At 40.2% G+C, this 24,949-nt stretch overlaps 2 protein-coding genes across 3 annotated transcripts; one reads left to right on the top strand and one right to left on the bottom strand.

Annotated features, from left to right (window-relative positions):
- The first annotated feature begins 330 nt into the window (after positions 1-330).
- dcbld2 (discoidin, CUB and LCCL domain containing 2) lies at positions 331-17,325 on the top strand. Its single transcript, XM_086091093.1, has 15 exons — positions 331-683; positions 2,425-2,649; positions 3,466-3,603; positions 4,787-4,838; positions 4,923-4,995; positions 9,390-9,523; positions 9,610-9,650; positions 9,738-9,953; positions 11,439-11,563; positions 11,836-11,980; positions 14,264-14,407; positions 14,489-14,582; positions 14,656-14,705; positions 14,788-14,922; positions 16,453-17,325. Exons 1-15 carry the CDS (start codon positions 578-580, stop codon positions 16,803-16,805), a joined length of 2,031 nt encoding a protein of 676 aa, XP_085947219.1. The 5' UTR covers positions 331-577; the 3' UTR covers positions 16,806-17,325.
- On the bottom strand, positions 16,753-24,084 carry cdc50c (Cdc50 family member C). 2 transcript variants are annotated; one of them, XM_086091095.1, is made up of 8 exons: positions 23,741-24,084; positions 23,489-23,605; positions 21,506-21,613; positions 21,330-21,420; positions 20,138-20,284; positions 19,836-20,048; positions 19,416-19,610; positions 16,753-16,880 (listed from the first exon to the last, which is right to left on the bottom strand). In XM_086091095.1, the coding sequence occupies exons 1-7, from the start codon at positions 23,930-23,932 to the stop codon at positions 19,423-19,425; spliced, it is 1,056 nt and encodes a 351-aa protein (XP_085947221.1). In that variant the 5' UTR covers positions 23,933-24,084; the 3' UTR covers positions 16,753-16,880; positions 19,416-19,422. The 2 variants fall into 2 exon arrangements, with proteins under 2 accessions (XP_085947221.1, XP_085947220.1); XM_086091094.1 differs by lacking the exon at positions 16,753-16,880 and having other exon boundaries at positions 19,115-19,610.
- Between the last annotated feature and the right edge of the window lie 865 nt (positions 24,085-24,949).

The following is a 24,949-nucleotide window of genomic DNA, read 5'->3' as shown; positions in this document are numbered from 1 at the left end:
ATAATTGTGATTATGATCCCCCCATAATTGGCTAAGTAGCTCAATCAGCAACACCCAAACTCCACTTCTGGCCATCATGGTAACGCTCTACAACCAGATTTTCACATGTGGATATTAAATCCACCATAATATTTTTGATCCTTTTTGTGTTTTGACCACAGAAGTGAGACATTCTATCAAAACACATGTGAATTGTTTTAGATAGTGAAGAGGCAAAGGCCTAATATTTGCCCTAAAGCCAAATTAATCCAAGGTGGATTTGCCCTTTGGACTTGCGGGGGTGTCAAATGTGGTTGAGCGAGTTCTAGGGGGTGGAGCTTTAATGGAGGAAGTAGCCCCTTTAGATTGGCTGCGGTGTGTATGTGTGCTAACTAACTAACCTCCATAGTAAGTGTCGCGATTCACTGGATCGTCATATCGGGGCAGAATAACATCCACGGGGGTGCGGTGGACACGCCGCGCTCGGATCCGCTCGCGTGGACCTGAACGTCGGCTCGCGTGGGGCACTTCGACCGGAGCGGTGTGCGGCCGGCGCTCCCGAAGCGAGCAGTATGCATTTGGACTGCAGGCTGCTACTATGGAAGGAGCGGTAATGGTGGGCAGGGGGCCGACAGGGGCCGGGGTTCTCGTCCTGTCGATCCTCGTCATCATCCTCACCGCGGAAGGCTGCGGGGCGCAGAAAGGTGGGTGCGGAAAGCCCTCAATGAGTGGTGTAAACACTGGTGTGAGAAGGGGGGGGGGACACACAAACTAACGTAGTGTATTACTAATGCAATGAAAAGTTGAGTTGTGTCCTAACATGGCCATTTTCGTGCGCGGAATTCCGTTTGCTTTTTGACCGTTTGCAGCCGCTCGCCGCCATGTATTCGTTGCGCTGAAACCAGGAGAACCGGTTTTATTCATGTGGGGTTTTTTTTTGGGGCACGTGGAGCGTTTGAGGGCTCACACAAACGCCGATTTAAAACAAAGCGTTGAAGCAATAGTTTAAGATGCAAATTCGTACTTCCATCTCGGATTAAAATATCAAACGGAGGAAGGATCTTTTAAAATCCTACATGTTTTGAAGGAGCGTGGCTGCTTTTTTTTTTTTTTTTTTGCCAATACGAGACAGCAGCACATGTCGGGCATGTTGTGGCCTTTCCCCTCGCTCCAATCATGCCAGTTCCTCATGCTTTTATTGTGTGTTTGAACCACGAACCCTCCATTTAATATGTTTGAAGCTACCTCAGGCACATTTGAGCGAATTGGGTTCAGTTTTAACGGGGTAAACTCAGGTGGGTAAAGTTTAGGGCTGGGGTAAAAGTATGGGGGGGCACGACTGTAAACACGTGGACAATTTTGTTATAATTTCTAATTACAGCTCAAACGTCATGCAACTCAATCAAATGTGATTTATAATGGCCTTGCGCTGACTGCGGTGGCACAAGGGGACAGTTGATTTAAAAGTGATGTGTTGTGGTGAGTTATTAGGAAGGTAACATGAGCTGCTGGTGAACATTGCGGTGAGTCAGAGCAGGGAAAGAGGCTTTTGTTTTTGTCCTGTTCAGCTGGATAATGTCCACCGGGAAGCTCTTGCGTAACAGATAAACACACTTCAGCTCTCCCTTTAAAAAAAATCTTTAAGGTCACAAGTTGACTTAAGTTGCACTTTTTGATGTATTGCTTACGATTAGCACGTGTTGCGCAGCTGCAAAAGGGATTACAGTGGATCCTGTGAGGTTTTGACCTCAAAATTTCCCATAGGAAATAAAGTAGATAGATATAGTCTGTTCCTGGGTCAAAGCAACGTTCAAAACGGTGTACAAGTAAGTTAACCACTGTTAGTAAAACATAAACACGCGTAGCGTTAATGAGTTATTGTCAAGTAAAAAAAAAAATTGCCAACGTAAATCGTTAAAACAGTGCTCAGAGCTTTGGAAGACTCACAAGATTTGGTGAAATCTTGTCCTATACGACGACGGTCATCATTTGGAAAACATTGCAAAAAGCCTGTGTAATCCTTTGGTGCTTGCCGAACACAGCTCTAGTAATGTATGAGGTTATGCACAACCTCACTTGTAGAAATAAGTGTTGCAAAATAGCCAAAGACGCAGAAACAAGCAAGTTGCTGAACTGAAGTCTGATGATATTTCACGCGTGACACCAGTTACAATGGCAGAAGTGTGGCAAAAAAAAAGCCAAAGAAAAAGCTTAAACCATGTCAAATCATATTGTTGCTTGCTGAGCTGACCTATGTGAGCTAATACTTTTGATACCCGCTGAACTGATCTCTTGTGATGTATGAGGTCGTGTTATTGTGAGTAGTAGGGAAAAGCCCCCCCCCCCCCCAAAAAAAAAGAAAGAAAGCAAAACAAGCCAAGATTGAGGTTTGGCCCCAACAATAGAAAAAGACCACCTGTTGGTTATGTTCTCGTTTCCGTGCAGGTGATGGCTGCGGCCCCACAGTGATGGGCCCCAGTAGCGGGACGTTGTCGTCTCTGGGCTACCCGGGGCCGTACCCCAACAACACAGTGTGTGAGTGGGAGATCAGCGTGCCCCCTGGCAACAGGGTCCACTTCTGCTTCGCCGAGCTGGACATCGACGACAGCGACTGCCAGGTCAACTACCTCCGCCTGTACAACGGCATCGGACCTGCCAGGAGCGAGATCGGTAAGCATGCGGGTGGCGCGGACGTATGTGATAAGCAAAAAGTTGAAATGGAGTTAATCTTTCGATGGAATTGACTGGCTTTTGGAGTGTCACAAAAATATGAAGAAAACACACCCCAAAAGCTAAAACCATAAAAACAATTCTTTGATGAGGTCGTTTGCCATATGCTGAAATCTCACAAGGTTTGCTTGCTGTGATAATGATTCCTATTTTTGGAACAAGTTTCACAAAATGGCTAAAAATGATAGATTAATGCTTTTAGGTTCACTGAACTGTGTTTGAGAGAGCTTATCAAGTTACATTGAATTAAATATTATTTGACACAACTATTTGTGCTACTGGTACAGCTTAAATAAATCACCTTATTGTGTTTGTTTATAAATAGAGTAATAGATAACTGCCTAGTAAACCAAACATACAAAACACATTTACTTTTACTGTGCTAACATTAAGCTAGAAAGGTTTTAAAGTAGCACCAAAAAAGACTTAGCTTCGTATGTTATCTTGTGTCAACAAGGAGTGAGATGTGAAAGCAGTTGGCTTATTAAGACGGCCAATATTTATCATTAGACAATATCATATAATACATTTCACTCCAATATAATCGTAACAATTTACTCACTATTGTGTAGTATACAGTGTGTTCCAGTCGTAATCAAGTCAGTTTAGCTAGCAACAAAATTAGCCTCTCAGCTATCAACTCTACAGGACTGAGAAGATAATTGGATGCAGTTCTGTGTGAGTCTTAAAGTTTGTTTAAGAATTTTTTTTTTTTTACATATTTTTCTAACTAACATTACTTTTATTGTGCCACAGCGAAGTACTGCGGTTTGGACGTGAAGGTGAACAAGCCAATAGAGTCCACCGGCAACCAGGTTACCGTTCAATTCATGAGCGGGACCCACCACACTGGACGTGGGTTCTACCTGTCGTATTCCACCACAGACCACACGGGTAACCTGCTCTGAGCACTTTTGTTTTTGCTATATGTGATGTGTTTTCACAAAATCAGGCATAGGTCGCGGAGATTAGTTTTGCGTAGATAGCAAAAATACATAGTTTGGACAAAAATAGCAATTTTGAGATTTCTCCAAAAATAACCCCCTTAACGTCTCTATTTTCATTTCCCAGCAGTACAAAACGTTTTCCTTAGGTTTCATTTTCTTCTCAGCCGGTGTAGTCGTGACTTTGCTTTTTCACGCCACAAGAAGAGGAAGTGGTGACGTCCATTAGGTCTTGTCAGGGTGATTATCTTTTACAAATATTTTTTTTAATTTGTTTTGCATTTTTGTTGTGCATGTCACCGCAAATGTGTCTCACTTAAAAGGGGAACCACGTGGCTGCTGACCGTCAAACAATATAGGTCACCATAGCAACCATTTGTGGTCGGTGGCGGGGGAGTTGTGTTAGTCACTTTGACTCAGCGGCTGGTGTGCCAGATCATTTTTACGCCACGAGATTTCTGGTGAATTCTCGGAAGGTCGCGTTGACTCGTGGAAATGTCAAAGTTTGGATTGCAAAGCGGGTTACCGTTAAAACGGCAACATATTTAAAATTTGTGACATTTTCAAGTCTGCATAAGTGGCATTCTCTGGTGTAATAAGTCTTAAAAGTACATTTAGTGGCGAGCATAGCAATTACCTGTATGAAATTGAATTGAGTGAATATGAAATATTGATCATTAAGAATTTGCATTGTGATTGTGAAATCAAATGTGTGAAAAACCTCCCAAAAAAAAGCAATACAGAATTTGAATGGAGAAGAAAACCTCATAGAAACTTCGGAAGTTTAGATTTTTATCATAAATGTCTCACACATTTGTGGTCAAGGCAATCACAGGGCCCATATAGACACACTAACTTAAACATTTCTTGACAGTAATATGTTAAATGTGACCTCACTAGTCTAAACGTTAGAGTTAAGCAGCACAATCCAGCGTTTTTTATCCATCTCAGGGGGCGGCCATTTTGCCACTTGCTGTCGACTGAAGATGACATCACAGTTGCTCAGGGTTCAGGCAACGACCAATCACAGCTCACCTGTTTTCTGAAGCTGAACTGAACTGTGTCTTAAAGCTGCCAATTGCTTAGACAATATAATTGTTCACATTAACGTGTTCTGACATTATTGACTTTAGATATCATCACCTGCTTGCACAAAGGAAGTGATTTCCCCGATGCGGAGTTCAGGTAAAATCCTCAATGTTTGCATACTGGAGACATTTGTTTGTTGATTTTTGTCCAACTTTCATTGTTATTCTCTCTCTTCCCAAGCAAATACTGTCCAGCGGGATGCTTGACGTCAACCGAGGAGGTTTCTGGAACGATACCGAATGGATACAGAGAGGTGAGCAAAACCATTTTCTCTATAGTAAAGTTGGGAAATCGAAATCTTACAATAGTGTCACTGTGGCCATCAATGGAGCACATTTGCACAAGGACCTAGGACTGTTGGAACTATTGTTGAAATTTAGTCTTGCGAAAATTAACTCACAGCCATTTTCACGGAAGCAATCCCCTTCGCTCCCGGCTGTTTTACTGGATTTTGATTGATTTTGCGAGGCCCACAGAATATTGTGTTCTATTGCTATAAAAACATGGAACCTACCAAAAGAAATATAAGTCTCTTCTTTCATCGTGAAAAAAAATAATATTTCTATCTGTTTCCATTTAGTAGCAATTAGCATTAGAATATAGCTCAGTTTTATCATTATTCACGAATCGGTTTAGAATTGTGAGTAAATGAGCTTGTTTGCAACATGGCCCTGGTTGATCTCTTATACTCGCTGCCACCTGCTGGCCGTTTTTTGTAATCGCTACCGTTGCTTCACACGTTCTCTGCAGCTCAGAGGCCGCATCAAAGCCTTCTGTACACTAGCATAAAAAAAACATATAAATACATCTTTGGGACACTTAAAACATTTAATATAGAACATATTTATACGTTTTTGGGTGCAAATGAGTTAATCAGGGCTAAAAGAAGACCCACGTGAGGGGGCGTAGTAAAAATGTGTTCTCAATTAATTTTGGAGACTTGTTCAAATGTGTTCAAACGTGACTGCAGTCGTGTCACCTCAGCGGCTGTCGTTCCCACGCTAATTAGCTTTCGGTCTGTTTAGATCGCACTGAGCAATTTGAATTGGGCCCGCTATCTAGTTAGACGGAACGCTAACGAAATAAGCGGCGGCTGATTTGATTTGTTTCAGTCGGCGCTTTAAAACGGCACCTGACACCTGGCTGGTCAGGACACATTGGTGCTTTTGTCGTCTCTGTCAGGTTGGGCTGGTAACCGTCACAATTACCAATGCAAATTGACTCACAAATGTTAAATGTACCTGTTATGAATTATATAATATCAAAATAACTTTATTAAGCTATTGTTGAATGCTGAGAAATGTCAGTTTGACAAAATGCCAAATAGAATTAAATGAACATAGGACTAGAAAGTTGACTAAAAGTTGTCGTAGTTTTGCAATTGCATCTAAATGCTGAAAAATGTCAACTAGAGAAATACAATGAGCATATCATAGCAAAACTAAGCTACAATACAAATATGGGCTAGTGCAGGCAGTGACGGCTTGAGGTACGAGGGATCCGTTGCCATCCAAGGTTTTGCCCTTCATTGAGCCTCGTTGTTTTTTGCTCTCTTCTTTTTGGTATCTGACTCTGCGGGGGCACGATGATGTCATCACCGCATGATTCGAAGGAGGGGAGGGCTACGTGGTGGTAGTGGTGGGCTGGGCTACGTGGTGGTAGTGGTGGGCTGGGCTTTTGAGGGAGTGGGGCGCCCCTCAGGAACAGAGGAGGGCCCGGGTCACAGGGGTGAAACGGAGGTGAGATAATAGTTTGGCCCAGAAGAAAAGAGCTCCTAATCCAGTGCAGCTGCAACGTGTTCTCGGAGGGTGACTCAATGCGGCTGACATGCTGGACAACACCTCACTTTGTCTGCATGTCATATAGAGTATGTGTGTGCGTTGTATGCATGCGTGCGCACCCCATCATGTTATTATGATGACTTTGGAGGCCTGACACATGGACACTGCGTTGGCGGCAGGGCGCAGCTCTCCAGTTCACTTTCAAGCAATACAGTTAGATTAATTCAGGATGATGCCGTTTTTTTGTTTGTTCTTTAACTCATTCACTGCCATTGACGGCTATTGACGTCAAAAATTAATTTGAACTATTTCTATTAGTTTAACATTTTTCCCACTTTTCTTAACAAGAGTATGAAAACCTAGATTTTATATTTGACGTCTATAACCGTCAATCGCAGTGAATGAGTTAAAAAAAACACACAGATTCAAAAACGTGCTAATGAGTTGCCATAGTTGCTAAAGCTTATGCACGATTTTTTTTTTTTTTTTAGGAATTGTGTGATACAGTTGATTATTGGAAGGAATCTTTGAATTATAACATGAATCAGTACCACGCGATCGTGTCGTGTTGCTAAGATGTCACACTGTTTATATAACAGCCGGGGCTTGGCGGAAACATAACGCAAGTGGTTTGCTCGGAAGTGGAGTGTGTGTTTGCGTATTATGGGAAATTTGAAGCAGTCATTGGGCAAGTGTTGATTGCCCGCGGCGCGCACGTGAATAAATACATGTTGCAAACACGCTCGTCACTCCGCAGGATCGCCCCACGACTCGTTAGTGCCAAATTCCTCTAGTGGGCCCTAAAAAAGAAATCACAGCTGTTCCCGGGAAGTCTCTTTTGAGTTTAGGGTAGCACGTTTAAAATGGAATGCAGCCGGCGGGGTGATTCACTACTACCTGAGCCAGTCCGGCATTCTCGCCAAATAGAGGTGACATCGCAGCGACTCACGGGCTTCCCATTTGCTGTCGTGTGAGCGATATGCGTGCACTCTGTATCCCACGCTTGAAAACATGCACACATGTAATGTGAAGTCACACCTAATGTTCAGTTTTTATTATTGCCACTGTCAGAGGTATTGCTTTACCTTCTGTCAAGAGTATTTTATTTCCATTTTGTATAGTTTTAGTTTATTTGACATACTCAGGGATGTGATTTTTCCGCTAATTCGCGGAATTCCGCTTTTTTTATCTCCAAAAATAAAATGTTACAATTTTTTAAGTGGTAAAAAATCCGATTTCGTCTCTCGACAGCGTTCCATTTTAGTGTTTCCGTAACTGAAATGAAACTGATCTTGCGATTGGCTGAAGTCTCCGTGTTGACCAATAAACGCGCTTGTTATAAAGGCATAGGCGTATACCATTGTTTGTTGACCAATAAACGCGCTTGTTATAAAGGCATAGGAGTATGCCATTGTTCATTTCTCAGACGTTTTTGCCGGGTGTTTAAAGAAAGATGTCCGTGATCGAACGCAAAGATGCTCCACGAGTTAAGGAAATTGACAAGATCGTAAAGAACAAGTTTCGATGGGACTGGTTAGAGAAGGATATATCGACAAATGTTGGAAAGAAGACTGTGACGAATTTGTTCAGTGACTTCATTCGGAAGATCGATCGTGCCGGGAAAGCGCTTTGCATTTGGTGCCGTGATACCGTTGACGATGGTGGGAGAGGTTTCAAAGCTCTTGAAAGTCACGCAAAGAGCAAAAAACACGTGAAAGAACTCCAGTCAAGAACGACAAATTATTCCATCGCTGGAAGTTTCGGTGCCCAAACGAAAACTCCATAACTTTACGGCCTCCATCCCTTATTGACATCACAATCGGAAGCGGTAATAGAGAGACGTGAACCTGTACCAGTTGCTGACAGTCGTGAATTTTGAGGTCGGTGGTAAACGTTTCAAATTAATCGAAATCAAATTTTCTAAAATATTATAACGTAATAAAAATGGCCATAAATATTTAACATGGTTAATCATTGACACAAACTCAAATGAATGCTGCATGTTTGCACTTTTCAGCTTTCAATATGTTGACTGTCTTGATGTATGCAGTTACAGAGATGATCTTAGTCAATCATGCATTCGACGAATGCATGATTGTGTTTTTACCAGAGCTTGCTGCATGAGGTATTTTATGTTTTTGTTATGCATTATGTATTAAATTAAGAATGATTGATTAAATGATTTATTGCATGGTAAATATATATGATGATATTCTCAGTGATAGTTTTTAAAAGCAAAGGCAGTCCAATGTTTTTGAATGTGACTGATTTTGAGTTGACTAAAACTGCAATTTTATATGTGATAGTTCAATATACATTGAAAATTTATGCTGTTGTTTTGTCTATTTCTTTGTCATCTGAGTGTATTGAAAGTACTTAAAAACACGGAAAACCCATGAGCTCTGGACCTAGCTGAGTGCCCGCGGCCCCCAGACCCCCGGCTAAATTTTCAGATAATTTCACTTTGGTCAAATCACATCCCTGTATACTGTATTATATGCAATTCAAAATATATTTTGTTATCATTTTGTCACTTTTATTTATTTATTCCCCAATTATTTGCTGGTTACTTCATCCACTAAAGGAAAATAAATGCCTCACTTTTTTCCAGTTGGAAAAAATTGGTAGTAAGTGCAGCTACAGCGATATTGTCCACACAGACATTTTAGCGTTAAATGTTGACCCCCATTTGAATTATTTTGCTAACCAAAACAGCAACACCTTAAACAGTTCCCAGTCCCAAATGAAGTAAAGTTTAGGTTTTTACAACTGATACTTGATTTTTTTTTATTTGGGAAACACTGAAATGTGAATGACAACATTCTTCATTGATTTTTAAATGTTTTCATTTTTGCCACCTGTCTAGTCGTCTCCCCTGTGTTTGGCCGCCGTCCACGCTGGCGTGGTGTCCAACGCCGTGGGGGGAATTATCCATGTGGTGAGCAGTAAAGGTATCCCGCACTACAAGGGCACATTGGCTAACAACGTCACGTCCACTGGGTAAGGAAGAAAGAACCACACATTGACTAATGCATTATTTTGTCACCGCCTCACCCCGCCCTAATTGGCTTTTTATTGCCCCACAGAGGAACCCTGTCAAACAGTCTTTTCACCTTCAGGACAAATGGTAGATGTCACATGGTTACCGTGTAAAAAGGATAACACCAAAAGCATTTGGTTGACCTTTTTTTTTTTTTTTACTTTTTTTTTTAAGGCTGCTATGGAACGCTGGGGTTAGAGTCCGGCGGCGTAGCGGATATTCAGATCTCCGCCTCGTCCGTGTGGGAGTGGAATGACATGGCGGGCCAGCTCAGCGTGTGGGCACCATCAGGGGCTCGGCTAAAAAAGGCGGGCCTGCCCTGGGCGCCCTCTCAGAGTGACCAACACCAATGGCTTCAGGTGGACCTGAAACGACAGAAGAGGATCACAGGTACTGACCAGGCAACCAAAATATTAGGCACACCACTTAGCTGTTGTATCATAAATCCTGTCGTGGATTTGATTGATTCACTTCAGCGCAACATCACATAATTTTTTTTCAACTGGGGATGTCAGTCGATTGAAATTTTTAATTGTAATTTATGTCAGCTTTAAATAATTAACTCGTGATTAATGGCATGCTATATCTGTTGTAAAAGTGCAATAAAATTTTCCCCCAGGTTTTTCATACTCGTGTTAATAATCATAATAATGGAAAATGTTATCTTTTAATTCATTGATACATTAATTTCATGGTGATTCATAAAGTTATTTGAAGTAAAAAAAAAAGATGTACTGTAAAAAGGAGTGTGAGACACTCATTTGTATTGTGGTTGTATTTCTGCCACTAGATGTCATTAGCGTTTAATTTTAGACATTGGTGACAGCAAAATATATATATTTTTATATTAACTCATTCAGTCCCAGCCATTTTCACTGAAGCAAACCCCTTCGCTCCCAGCTGTTTTACTGGATTTTGACTGATTTTGCAAGGCCCACAGAATATTGTGTTTTATTGCTTTATAAACATGGAACCTACCAGAAGAAAGATTAGTCTCTTTTTTTTCATCGGGAAAAAAGTATATTTCTATCTGTTTCCGTTTTGCAGCAATTAGCATTCGAATATAGCTAAGTTTCATCATTATTTACAAATCTGTTTAGAACTGTAGGTAAATGATCTTTTTTTTCAACATGGCCCTGGCTGACCTTTTGCTCTGCTGCCACCTGCTGGCCGTTTTTGTAATAACTACCATTTCTTCAACTGTTCTCTGCAGTTGTGAGGCTGCATCAAAACCTTCTGTATGCTCTAGCATAAAATGCCCCATAAAAAATATATAAATATGTCTTTGGGACACTTAAAACATTTTAAATAGAACATATTTTTACGTTTTTGGAAGCAAATGAGTTAAGTTTGTTAGTTTTGAACATGAAGTAACTTGTGGACATTTTGAAAATTGTAAACTACAACTTGACCCCCAGCCCCACAAATATATCATTAATTATTTTAGTTCAACCATCAGCAAAGTGAGCCATTTTCAACCCTTCAGATTGGTCAATAATTTGTAAAAACAACGCCAACGTGTGTGGACTGACTAATAGCATCGATTTTTGAAACAATATGGAATTGACCAAATTATGACGTTTCAGCCCAACGCCAACGATATGCATTGTTATATTACTGCTAAAATGTGTTATAGCGACTCCATTGTCAAGTTTTATACAGATGCACATTGTAGTGACGCAGCTTTCCTGCTCACGAACCAGAAATAACGCCGAGGTGTTACGCTAGCTATCGTCTTTAGTTGCTCAATAAAATTGTTCCAGCGACACGACAAGTATAGCGTACACTCCGAGAGTGACCGTGCAGGGAAGCGATGGTGGTGCGCCACTTTCTTCTCTTTACTTCTAGTGAAACGTTTCATTTTGTTCCATGAAGGCATCACCAGCACGGGCTCTACGCTGAGGGAGTACCCGTACTACGTGGCGGCGTACCGCGTCCTCTACAGTCACGATGGCCAGCGCTGGCTCTGCTACAAGGAGGCCAACTCCACACAAGACATGGTAACGCAAGCAGCTAATCAGTTTATCAATAACGTCACTGGCATCCATGTCGGGCAAATTGGCAGAGAGAGAAAAAAGACTCTCTGATGGCTGAGGGAGGGGGGGGGGTCGCACACTTGACTGTGTTGCCATAGCAACGGGTATTGATTCAGGGTTTATCTCAGGAAATGAGTGGTTTGAGTCGAGTGCTGGGATGAGCGCGGCTTTAATAATAAATGGATAGTGACTAAGTGGCCTGTTTTGCGAACGTCGCTGTTTTGTTGCGATTTCAGATTTTCCAAAGCAACATCAACTACCTGGACGAGGTGAGGAATAATTTCATCCCCCCCATCGAGGCGCGCTACGTGAGGATCAATCCAACCTGGTGGCAACAGAGGATCGCTATCAAGGTGGAGCTGCTCGGGTGCCAAGTGGCAGGTGAGAGCGCAATGCTTAACGGGTGGCAGTTTTTTGTTTTGTTTTTAACGCCATCTTAGTGTCCCATGTGCGCAAAACGACTCTGAACGAAGCTGTTCATTTTGGTTGCTGCGATAGAGTTTGGTATGTTTTCACCAATTGGTACGGTTTGGATTAGTGCTCATGACCAAGTCCCGACGCGAATGGCGAAAATGAAGTCATGAATGCCCACCCAAAAAGGTTAGTAATTGCCTATAGACTCCAGAAATGGGTGAATTTGTGAAGGCCAAATGGCTAATAAGCAGATTCACTGTTTACCTTGAATTATATGGGATATGATTAGGGATGGGCGAGTACTGGTAACAGCCTTATTTTTAGGCATCGGGTAATCGTGGAGGCTTCCGCTACCAGCCACCAATATTAAAGGTAAAAAAAAATCTGACATCGTGTACCGTTAAGTCCTCCTCGGCAGTAGTTGGCGGCAGTTTGACACATCTGCAAATTATCATCTGTGTCAGGTTTTGTTCACAATGTATCAGGCAGACACAAGATCAGTTTTTTTTGCAGTGTCAGGGTTTCTGCGGGTCATTAAAAAGCAATAAAAGTCATGGGATTTGCTAGAATTAAGGCCTTAAATGAAATCATGGAGCATTAAATATGATGTTGAGAGGCTTTATTTTACACCGCAAATAAGCACTTTAACATAATAATAAATGAGATACAAATGTATACGGTATACTGGATTTGTGGGGACTGGTGACAAGTTGTCATTTACAATGAACAAAAAAATGCTCATCTTGCAAATACCAATTGCTCTGAATTTGAAAAGAAAAATTTACTGTTCCTATCACCAACATCCAACATGAAACACTAATGCCACCTAGAGGAAGAAAATGCCCTCAACACAAACCTATGGCTCAATGTTTAACTAACTTCATGAATTACTATAAAATTACTGTATCAATGAACTAAATACAACCACTTTTGTATTTAGTACTCCTATTAGTCAATTTTTACGTTAATTAACAAGAGTATGAAGAAGATTTTATTATACATTTGGAACAGACATAATGTGAATCATTTCTGATTAATGATACAGTATATGTGGCCCGTTTTTGTGGTGTAATTGAGGAAAATAGAGCAGGAGGTCAAGTATGTCAATTTTTGAGATGTATCCAAAAATAGCCTCCTTTAGGTTTCTATTTTCTTTTCCCAGCAGCACAAAGGTAAAAAATTTCATAGAAGTGTATGAAAATAAGCAATTATTAAACACTATGCAAGTATTCATCGTGACTAGGGGAAGTGTTTTTAGCCTAGCTGCTAGCTAGGGCGTCGTGTCTTGGCCATTTGTTTAATAAAAAAAACAACCCGCATTTCTTTGCCTCAAGCGTCATTCACAAATAGTTTATATAAATGTTGTGAGGAAAAGCAGTTCTGATAATGGGTGGACATAGCAACCAAAAAAAAGTTGAAATACAACATTCATTCCGAAAGTGAACAGAACAGTCATCCTACCTCGGAGCAGAAGTATGTCGTCGTCAGTCAGGATGCCAGCCAATTGTAATCCAAACAGACAGAGATCATCTTCAATTTCTGTTCCTAATGAATCGATTTCTACTTTTAATTCAAACGACTACATTCGCACACTAAACCATGTCAGCAGCCGCGACGCCCCCCAGCGGAGCACAGTGAGCACATTGACAGGCTTCAGTCACGCCGAATGAATGAAAAGTTACCACATGCGCCAGCGCAATGAAATAATTCAACTTTGGCTGATGCCTCGGAAGCTGAATTGTACGATGAACGTGATCTTCAAAGTTGAGGCTGATTTCATCTGTTGAGAGGTCAAACTTCCAAAACATTGAAAGGGTTCAAATCTCGGACGACGGCCTTGCCTGCGATTGGAATTTACTTTCCTCTGATATTTTAACAGTTCCTGAAAATTTCAGGTAAATATATTTTTCCTAAGGTACTGGTTGCTATGGACATTTGAAAGATAGGTACATCTACGTATCATTTTAAAGGGAATTATGAATATCTCAATTTCGATTTTATTTAGTTTTTTTTTTTGGGGCACAAGGACTCTTTCGCCGGTCACATATGCTTATATTTGTGCACATGTAAATGCACTATGACATGGGCATTAAATTAGTTTTAAGGAACCCTGGGTAGTATAATGGTGGCGCTGGAAACAAAACCGTCTCTCAAACGTCATGTCTTCTGCCGCTAGATCAGGTTTTCCCTAAAAAAATGGATCCGTAGCACCATGTCTAATAGTAGCTTAAGCTGCGCTGTTCTCCACAGCGAGGAAGGGTATGGAGCCGAGGATGTTCCCGCCTGGCCGCTTCACCCCTCGCCCGGCACCACCGAAACGCCCGCGAACGTTCGGCAAGACCACGCCCCCTCCGGACATCAGAAACACCACCGTGCCGCCTCTCACTGGCAAAGGTGCGTTTATAACAATAAATATATATATATATTTTTAAAAACACTTCATTTGAAGTCAATTGTTTTATTTTTATTACTCAGAGGTGGCGCTGGCTGCCGTCCTGGTGCCCGTCTTGGTCATGGTGTTAACGGCACTCATCTTACTGGTGGTTTGTGCTTGGCACTGGAGGAGTCGGTCAGTATCCGCTCATCATGACTTGACCCCCACCAAAATCCTTGTTTTTATGACTCGGCATCTCCGTTTATAGGAAGAAGAACTCCGAAGGAACGTATGATCTTCCTCACTGGAATCGCACTGGTGCGTCATCATCCTTCTTTTTACCGTCTATCCTTTTTTCCGGCAACTTCCCAATTTAGAATTAGCCGCGTTGTCCTTGCAGACTGGTGGAAGAGTATGAAGCAGCTGCTGCCGTCCAAAATGGTGGAGGCGGAGGACTCGGTGCGCTACAGCAGCAGCGAGGTGGGCCGGCTCGCGGCGAGGGGCGCCGTTACGAGACTGCACGCCGAACCCGCAGGTACCAATTGTCGCGCTGCTGTTTGCCGTACTGACCATCAGATTGAAAGCATCACAATAGGTCACAAACGAATGAACTCCAAATATCAAATCATCTTTCCCCATTGAAATGAATGGAAATGCAATTGATCTGTTCCAGCCCTACATTGCGCTCCTTCTGGTGTGTGTGCCTTGGCCACCAGGGTGCAGTATAATACAGACATAAAAAGAACAGTTTCACAACTAACTCAGATAAAGACTATATGAATGAGAATATTGTTATTGTTGTCCATGTGTTGCTTCAGTGTTATAAAATAAATATCTGTTGCTTAAAAGATTACAAGGCCTGACCAATATGGATTTTATCGACCGATTCAAAAAAAAAAAAAAAACTTATATTTTGGTCCCTCAACCCTTAGAACAATAATGATAAAAGAAAATGTAATTGTTTTACATAGTTTTGTCATATTTCTTTAACAGAACAGTACAGAGAGCAAAATCGGCAAAAATCAGCCAATTTAAAAAGAAAAATCGAAGTATTTGAATGCTATTTTTGTCTTATGTTCTAATGTGTAAGGGGAAAAAAACCCAAATATGACAATTAATAGATAATATACTACTGTATATAATTAGTCAGACCCTAGTTAGATCACCGCCACTATCGAGGCTATTCGTTAGCCCGCCTGACATTGTGTATTAGCATTAAGCTAGCGGACATTCATAGGCTAAAGCTGTGCGATGTGTTTTAAATACATGTGCTTGAAATGCACATTGTGTAATTTTCTTGGTTTTATGTTTAGTTCCAAGTTTGTTTTTTGAAGTTGTTGAATATCTGCCAAACTGCTGCATTTTGTTGCATTCTGTGGCTTCAAAGCAGTCTTGCGTGAGTGAGTACAAATTATTTGTTGCTGTACTTGTGTAGAATTTTCATGTACAGGTATGTGTGCTTGATATTTTTTTGACATAAATATGTACTTTGACACATTTACGTCAACCATTTTCATTACTGCAAAATAAAATCACTGGAAATTGCTCATGACGCGTAAACTGTAGTGTACACAATTAGCTATTATACACAAATTAAACAAAAACAAATAAAAACTACTCACTTTAAAAAAAAGTTTACTTTCAATACTCATCTAAAATTCAGTTTATAATAAATGTCTACATAAGTAATTGTTGACTTCAACTTGAACCAAAATGTATTTTTGTGAAGATACATGTACTTGCTTACAAAAATAATTTCAACATTAAAAGGCTCTTGCTAAAACTGTGACAAGTCTGAACAGCATTTGAGGTGTTCTGGCTGCTCAACTGTTGTTGTGTGTAAAACACACCAGCAGGTGGCAGTATTCAACATTTTTATCAGATAAGTGCAGGGCAACTAAAGAAGTTGATTTCTCCCTTCCCCAACCTCTTTTAAATATGGTTGTCCAATAAAAACATGCATATTCAAATTTTATTTTAATAAAAAAAAAACAAATATTTATCACATTTCTATCTCTGTGTAAATTGTTTTGTAACATATTTCCATTGAATTGCATCTGTCCAGAATACGCGCAGCCCCTGGTGAGCGGCGTGACAACATTGGGCGCCCGGTCCACCTTTAAACCCGACGAGGGTCCCGACCCGGGCTACAGCGACCCCGACCTGTACGACGCCCCCATCTCACCCGACGTCTACCACGCGTACGCCGAGCCCCTGCCCGCCTCGGGAGCCGAATACGCCACGCCCATCGTGGTGGACATGGGCTGCCACCCGTCGGGGGCGGCGCCCGCCACTTTCCTGCCGACACGGACAGACGGCGGCCAGTTGGCGTACGACACGCCTAAAACCGCCACGGGACACGACTCGACCTACCAAGTTCCCCAATGTGGCGGCAACAGAGTTGAAGGGGGCGCGTGATTGGTTGATCTTTCGCCCGGAGATGTCTGTATCATGGTTGGATCCGCTTGCGTTGGCGCCATTCCAGTCGGATCACTGAAAGCGCAGAAATGAATGTTTTTGTTTGCGCGCCACACGGAGCTCACGAGACGAGCGCGCCGACTACTGTTTTTCAAAATCTGTGATTCTTGCTTTTGTGAAACTGTGATTTTTTTTTTTTCTGTTACAAAGATGGTGATGGAAAACAAAGAATTCCTCCCTAGTTGTAGTCCACGGTACATGTTGTCTTTGGAAGCGTGACTTGAACTTGTGTTACTGCTCGTGTGATTCCGTCGTTGCAAACCTCTTCGAATTCCCAAGTGATTTTTTTTTTAACTGATATTTATTTTTGAATCCTGCTGATGAGAAAGCCCACTCGCTGCCCAACCCACATTTGCTTGCGCAGACCAAATGTTGCCTATTTTTGTGTTTGTGTGTCGCAACTCAGCAGAATGAACATTTTAAAGTCTTAATGTGAGAAATAAAGAAAATTTTAAGGAGAGGTATGATGTTACTCTGTTTTGGGCATTGGTTATCAGCAGACCAGTTTAATGTCTGGTCATGGGAATTAAGAGTTTTACCATGTTCAATTTTTTTCCGTGTTCCCTCTGAAATTTAGAACACATTTTAAATGTCTCTTAAATTAATTTGCCAACCCTATATATTTTTATATTTTAATAATTTTTTTCCCAATATATATTTTTTTAAGCGCTTAATACTCCCTTTAAATGTTATTCACATTTATAATTAGATTTTAATTTTTTTCCTGACCCCTCATTTTTGAATTTTAATTTTTATGTTTAAGGAAATTTTTCCTTGTGCCTTTTTTTCTAAATGGAGTCTCGGTCCCTCATTTTATTTTTTCCAACTCTTCTTTACCTTTATTTATAAAAATATATTTCTATGGTCCTTATTAATTTTTTATTTTCAATTTTAATTTGTTTATTTTATTTGCCTAACCTTATTTTCTGGTACCTTTTATTTTTCTTTCAATTTATCACAATGTCTTGTTTCTGACAAGCTGTCTGAACAAATCTAAGAATCTTCTCAGACCATGCATAAGCAGTAATAATGATCAGCTTTACAACAAAACAAATATTTCCCCAAGATGCAGTGGCTAAAAAGTAGTCATAGTAGTAGTAGAAACTGGGAATTCATGACCACCAAAAACAACCATAAATCCCTATGCAAATATGAATATTTTTGTGACTGCAAAATAATAAAGTGCAACTGTTCATGTTGGACACCTGCATTACATGTTTCCCCTTGATTTAACAGCTTGTTTTTCACTCTTTAAATTTTTTTTTTTTTGCTGACCAGTTAAATAATCCACCCAAGAAAACGACAAGCATAAGGGTGCTCTGTGCGGCAGACTTGTGCACGTGCACAGGAACGATAGACATACTCGGGTCACATCCGTTACCATAACTAGATCTGGCAGGATGTTCTTGTCACAGTGTAGCAAGCTTTAAAAAAAAAAAAATTACAATCAAATTAGAGACATAAAATGGGGACAAATAGGGATGATCAAGATGAGATGATTTTTCCCCAAGACAGTTTTAACATTTAAGACAATATTTAATTTTTTTTGAAAATCGCAAAATCACCTTTTAAAATAAAAAATAATTATAGGTCAGTTTCTGTGCAAAGCGAACAATGTAATGATACCAACCTTTTGAAAACAGGATAAAGATCAATTTATAAAAGTTTTGGTGGCATCTTTGGCAACTTAAAACTTATTCACAACCACTTAACCACACTGTTATGCCATCCCTATGAAGAAGAAAATATTCCACGTCTTCTCAAGCCGCGACAATAAATAGTTATTTTTTTTCTATGAAATTGTTGTAAGTTCACCTCTGCAAAACATTGTAAACAGTGTTTCCCACACCATGTTAATACTTGGGCGGGCCACCCAAGTAAACTGGCCACCACCCAAGTAGATTTCAAGAAAATTATATATATATATATATATATATATATATATATATATATGAACAACAACAAAAGCGTGTCGTGACTAGATATACCGCATGTAACATTAGTTCACATTACAATAAATAACTGTACAGAAAAAAATTGAAGTGTATTAATTTTCCTGAAATAAATCAGTACCAAGGCCATCTACTGTAAAGGATGTGCAATTACGCTGTATTCTAGTATGGCAAAATAAAAAAAAGTCCTGAATTCAATGTGATTTAAAGTACGCTTAACTTTTGTGCAGATTAAGAAAATGTTCACAAATTTATTAGCGAATAAGGCCAATTGAAATCAAACAGAGGAAAAGAAAACAATGTTATTTTTTTAATTGCCATTGGCAGCTTTGAAATGTGGTCGTTTCCTGAATGACAACTTAAAATGTATTTTATAAATTTACAATCATAATCTAAAGCTGCATACAATCTGGAACTAACATATTCACATTTTACGTTGCAGCATTTCAAAATACATTTGACACATTAGTACAAAATGATGAGTAATAAATATGTACACAATTTGATATGAAATTACTCAAGTTAACATACCATTAGGTTTGTATCAACCAATATTTGGATCATATTTTGTTGTTGTTACATTGTCCCTGCTACTTACGTATTCCTCACTGGTCCATGTTCTTCCCGTCCTTCCCAAACTTCCACCAGACGACGGTGAGGCCGACGGCCGCCAACAGGATCAGACTGCTGGTGATTAAGTACGCGATAGGCAGGAACTGGTTGGGACCGCCGAACCAGTTCAGCGTGGTCAGGACCACCTGCTTCCTGCCACGGAAGTACTGCACGGGGTAGTCTGGAGGGAAGGGTTGAGAGTCAAGGCAAAAAAATAAAAATAAAAAATATTCAAGTGATTGAGACCCGAAAGGTCAAAGGTTCATATGGACGAAAGATGCTATACAAATAGTCTTGCTAATTTCTGAACACCTGTCTCTGATCAGGACACGCTATCAGGAGACCTGGAAACTGTATAAAAGTGCAAGGAAAAAAATGGCTAATACGTCTTGTTTAAGAAAGATACTGTAGGTTATCTCCACGCTGTAGTTCCCTTTCGGGAGGCCGCTTTGGAAAGGTTTGTCTGTTCGCAGCAAAACGCCGTAGAGCTTCTTGAAGTTAGGGAAGGCCGCCTCCCGCATCCACACGATGAGCGCCTCGTTGATGAAGCCGTTGTTGACGGGGTCGTGCGTGTCTAGGTTATACACGGGATCGTGCCAGTAGGGAGGCGGCGCCGTGCCTGTCGGGTTCACACACGTGGGAGCTGCCGTCATGGGAAATTACACAACATGAATGAAAAAAAAAGAAAGAAAAAAAAGGAGAAGATACCTTGGAAGACTTCAGCCAAGCTCAGGCTGCCGGACTGAGGGTTGCGGTACTTGATGTTTTTGTCCGTGTACCAGCTGATGCCGCTGCGTAATAGAGGCACGGGGTGATCAGAACTACCAGAACCAAGATATTGGAACTTGAAGGTATCTGTGAGGAAGTAAGGATGTCACTAATCAAAACATTAGCCACATAATGATCATAAATAATAATAATTTTTAATTATTGTTTTTTAAAATTCATATATAATTATTATTATTATTAGTAGTAGTATATTTTTTTATTATTACTATTATTATTATTATTATTATTATTGGTGTCAGCTGATCAAAACAAAAGGCGTAGTATCAACCTTTGGGCAATGTGCCACATGCTGCTTCACCAAACATTATTTAACATGTAGCATACTTGAAACAGGAAGTAAAATAACAACATTGGGGTAGTGAGTCAAATATTGCTTCACCAAGATATTACTATTACTTTTTTTTCCAGGTACATTTTTATTTGATTTAGTATTAGTTTTAGTTTTCGCCCCTTCCTAATATGGAGTATATTGAAAGATGAAAAAAAAAAGGTCACTAAAGATTGTGAAATAAAGTAAGTAAAAGTAAACTACAATTCCCAGACCACTTCGTTCTTAGTTCAGAAATAAAAAACAGTTTTAGTTTTAGTTGTATTTTTAAACATGGATTATAATGAAAGATAAAAAAGTTACTAACTATTGAGTAATAAAGTAAACAATTCCCACACCACTTTGTTCTTCTGTACGTCCCTACAGTAGTACTGTACTGAAATAAAAACAGTTTGTCAGTTTAGTAGCAGTTTTCCCTTCTTTTATTTTATTTTTTATTTTTTAAATTACACCGAGCGTAACGAAAGACAGTAAGGTCACCAACTACAGTATAATAAAGGAAACCAGTTCTTTCTTCCGTACATCCGGATAATGATATTGAAATAAAAATATTTAAAAACATATTTTTGCAACAAAAAAAATATTGACTTGAGAAGCTTCCTCTCACTATTGTTCAACTAGTTTGCTCTCAAAAGCAAAACAGCAAGACGTAGCTAGCCACATTCACGCACAGGCACATCTCTCCCCCAAGTCTATTTGGAGTTCAGAACATTCGAGTGAGTTCCAACAAACCGTGAATAATTCCTCAAAGCACACTGGTCATTCCACATGGTGTGTGTTTACCATTAAAGATGCTGTTGGCCACCGCGCCACAGGGAGCGATAGGCAGTCCTTTGTCATTGGTGGCGAATGGCTTGCAGTACGAACTGGGTTTCTGCGCCAGTGCAATAAAGATAACTTCATTCACTTCACATTCAGTAGACTTGTATTTTAAAAAGCAAACGTCATGCGAAAAGCACCTTTAAGTTGGTTTTCCTGCCGACCATCTGCGCGTCGTCTCTGGAGTCCATGTATCTGCGCAGGTTCTGGTGGAAGTTTTGGAGGCCGTAGTAGAAGAAGACGTTGCCCTGAGACAGAAGAAGACCCAACTTTGAAGTTTTAAAAAATGGAATCAAATAAATAAATACATTGGCATAATGGAATCAGCAAGCTTCTCTGCTCAATCCCATGCAATTCATCTCCTCTTCCTGAGTCTATTTGAAGTATTTTGCTAACCAAAACTGAAGTACCTACTGAGGTATGTAAACAGTATCTCAGATTAATTTTTAGTGTGTCGCCTCCCCGCCCCCAGAACAAAATGTTACGAATCACATCACCTTACATAAGATCATATAAGCTTAAATAACAGCCACCCCTCTAATAAACGGTGCATCATCAATGCCTCCCTCCCTCAAATAGACACTTCCTTCTTCCCCATCGAGTATTGCGTAGTCACAGTGCAATTATCTACACTATCATTTGACTCACCTATACGTGATTTTTGTCCTTTCTAAATTGCTCTAAGATTCCACAAGATGGTGCCATAGCCTTGTCTGTCTACATCGGAACTCGGAAGCATATTGAAGGATACCGCCTTAACTGCCAGAAAGGCATGATATGTCCAGGAGGAGCCCGGGGTTGTAAGTTAAGTTACATGACTGCATTCGGTAGTTACATTATCAAACACCATCAAACCACTTTCGCATGTGGCTCGTCAATAGTATTAGCTAGCATACTAGTTTAAATGTGTATGACATCACATGTCCTGGATTGGCCGGAAACCAGTCCAGGGTGTGCCCCGCCTACTGCCTGAAGCCAGCTGGGATAGGCTCCAGCAACCCGTGACCCTTGTGAGGAATAAGCGATTAAGAAAATGGATGGATGGATGGACATCACATGTGGAAAATCTATATTTATTTATATATAAACCTAGCACCACTTGCGGATTTACCTATTCAGATATTTTTCCCAATATTTCTTCGCAACCCTATTTTTTGTGGAAAACAATCTTAGATTTTTTTTTAAATAACTTTTAGGTTTAAAAAATATATATAATGTGCATCAGTTATACACAGATTTGCTATTAACTCATTCACTGCCATTGACGGCTATAGACGTCAAAAATTCTATTTGTTTAAATTTTTTTCCCCTTTTGTTAACAAGAGAATGAAAACCTAGCAAAAATGTATTGTACGTTTAGAACAGATATAAAATTTGTGATTAATTACAATTAAAATGTTCAAACGCCTGATGCCACTAATTAAAAAAAAGAAAAGATTATGAAAAATTAGGGGTGTCAGACGATTTTTTTTTAAAATTGTAATTCATTGCATTACTTCACTAGTTAACTCACGATTAATCGCACATTTGATATCTGTTCTAAATGTACAATAAAAAAAATTCTAGGTTTTCATACTCTTGTTAACAAAAGTAGAAACAATGTGAAACTAATAGAAATAGTATTAATATTGAATTTTTGACGTCATTGGCAGTGAATGAGTTAACAGGCCGCCCGGCCCCAGGACCACGCACTGTTTAGTCAATCAACTCACCTTTGGGTATTTACAGATAATAAAGCCATGTTAGGGCTAATTGTATCAACAATGTAGACAACGTGAGCTATTAGAAGATACGGGAAAGAAGCAGAAATGTGCTTAGGTTCACTCTTTGATGGTACACAAAGTGCATTCAATTTCCAACGAGGATGAAAACAAAATTCCACCAGTTGGCGCCAAAGTAAACAGCAAATAGTTGACATTTTCAGCAAATAACTTGCTGTATTTGCGGGCAGAGGGGCATTTTCATTTCGCTATTCCCGATAAGAGTTTGGTCCCTTTCACACACAATTAGCAAGGGATCGTATCTGTCTCTTGGTGGCCATTCTAGTTAATGTTTTACAGAAGTGAATACATCGGCAAAGTACAACAGATGAGATAAAGAAGGCGAGCTGGAATACGCCTCACCTTCAAAGCTCTGTCCACGTGAAAGTGCAGTTTGCAAGTGCAGCTCAATGCCGCGTTGCTCGCATTCTTACGCACGTCGTGACAAAGCGCGCAGTCTCCATTGTCTGTGTAGTCCACCTAAAATGACAGCAAAGATTTATGAATTGAAAACACACTTGTTCACAACATAAACTTTGACCTCTTCCTTCCTTCCTCGATGCTCAGAAGAGCATTTTTCTTACCGCCTTCCGCAGGAAAAAAAAGCAGACTCACCCGGATTTCCTGTACGCTCTGGACGGTAAGCAGAAGCCAAATTCCCAGCAGCAAGCATATGACAGCCATGAAGTAGAAGAAAGGCAGGACGGTGCTAGCCGTCAACATGGGCGACCAGGCGGGCAGACGCTGCTGCTTGAAGGCCGAGTTGTCGGGCCTCCGGGCCAGGGGTCCGCTCTTGGCTTTGGCCATGGCGGCGGCGACGACGGCGCGGGGGAACTCCGCTGGAGGTTTTTGTGAAAGGGTTTCGCGTCCTGTTACGATTCCTGTGGTATCACCACACAAAAGACGCACGCAGACAAACACGCGCACACGTCTGACGACAGGCCTGTCGCTGAGGGGAGAGACGCTTGACTTCTGTTATTGATTAACCACAATCAACCGCCTCTTCCTCTTTTCTGTTTCTGGCCTTTTTGTTTCTGTTTTAGACAACACATGCAGGACTTTTTTAATTACTGTAATTTCTAATGCAGTTTTTGTGGGCCTGTTTATAAACTCCACAGAAAGTTGAAGATCTTTTCTGTTAGGGTTATTGTATTTGGAATAGGGGTGTCAAAATTAGTGCATTAATTTCGAGTTCATTTGAAGTTCCTTTAACACCACTATTTTTTTAAACTTAATTGGAAAGCCTGTACTGGGGGAATTCCAGTCATAATGCAGCAGACACATACACGGCAAAATTTAGCAGTAATAAATGTAATACAATTAAATATATATAATATTTGTGGAGACTGGGGGGTCAAGTTGTATTTTACAATTTTAAAAATGTGCAGAATTTCCGCAAGTGACTTCATGTTAAAGATTAGATAGCTTTTAATATGAGAAGAACAATGCACTGAGCTGTCTTACAAATGCAATTATGCCATCTAGTGGCAGACAAATGATCTCAACACAAATCAATATCTTACTCGTTTTTTTTTTTTAACCGTACAGTACATCTTTTTTAAATTTTAACTCAATTTTATGAATTATGACATTACTGTGTCAATGACTATAAGCTGGAGCCATATTTCTTTTAGTTTAACATTTTATCCCCACCTTTATGTTATCAGGAATATGAAAACTTGGGAAAAACTATTTATTGTACATTTAGAACAGATTTAAAATTTGCGATTAATCACGAGTAAACTATTGAAGTCATGCAATTAATTACGATAAAAATGTTTAATTGCCTAACACCCCTAATTTGGAACAAATCTTTAGACATGG

The sequence above is a fragment of the Leptonotus elevatus genome, chromosome 12, assembly GCF_054856555.1.
Source record: "Leptonotus elevatus isolate MCC_2025b chromosome 12, RoL_Lele_1.0, whole genome shotgun sequence".
In the NCBI taxonomy this organism is placed as follows: domain Eukaryota; kingdom Metazoa; phylum Chordata; class Actinopteri; order Syngnathiformes; family Syngnathidae; genus Leptonotus; species Leptonotus elevatus.
Note: the sequence above shows the minus strand (reverse complement) of the source record. Positions and strands in the feature narration are given on the sequence as shown.

Excerpts from the sequence above, each read along its gene's own strand:
- dcbld2 (XM_086091093.1), top strand. The coding sequence starts at position 578 with ATGGAAGGAGCGGTAATGGTGGGCAGGGGGCCGACAGGGGCCGGGGTT. Across the intron at positions 4,839-4,922 it reads TTCCCCGATGCGGAGTTCAG|CAAATACTGTCCAGCGGGAT; the intron begins GTAAAATCCTCA and ends TCTCTTCCCAAG. Across the intron at positions 14,923-16,452 it reads ACTGCACGCCGAACCCGCAG|AATACGCGCAGCCCCTGGTG; the intron begins GTACCAATTGTC and ends GCATCTGTCCAG.
- cdc50c (XM_086091095.1), bottom strand. The coding sequence starts at position 23,932 with ATGGCCAAAGCCAAGAGCGGACCCCTGGCCCGGAGGCCCGACAACTCG. Across the intron at positions 20,049-20,137 it reads CTTGGCTGAAGTCTTCCAAG|GCACGGCGCCGCCTCCCTAC; the intron begins GTATCTTCTCCT and ends TGAACCCGACAG. Across the intron at positions 19,611-19,835 it reads CAGCGTGGAGATAACCTACA|ACTACCCCGTGCAGTACTTC; the intron begins GTATCTTTCTTA and ends CCTTCCCTCCAG.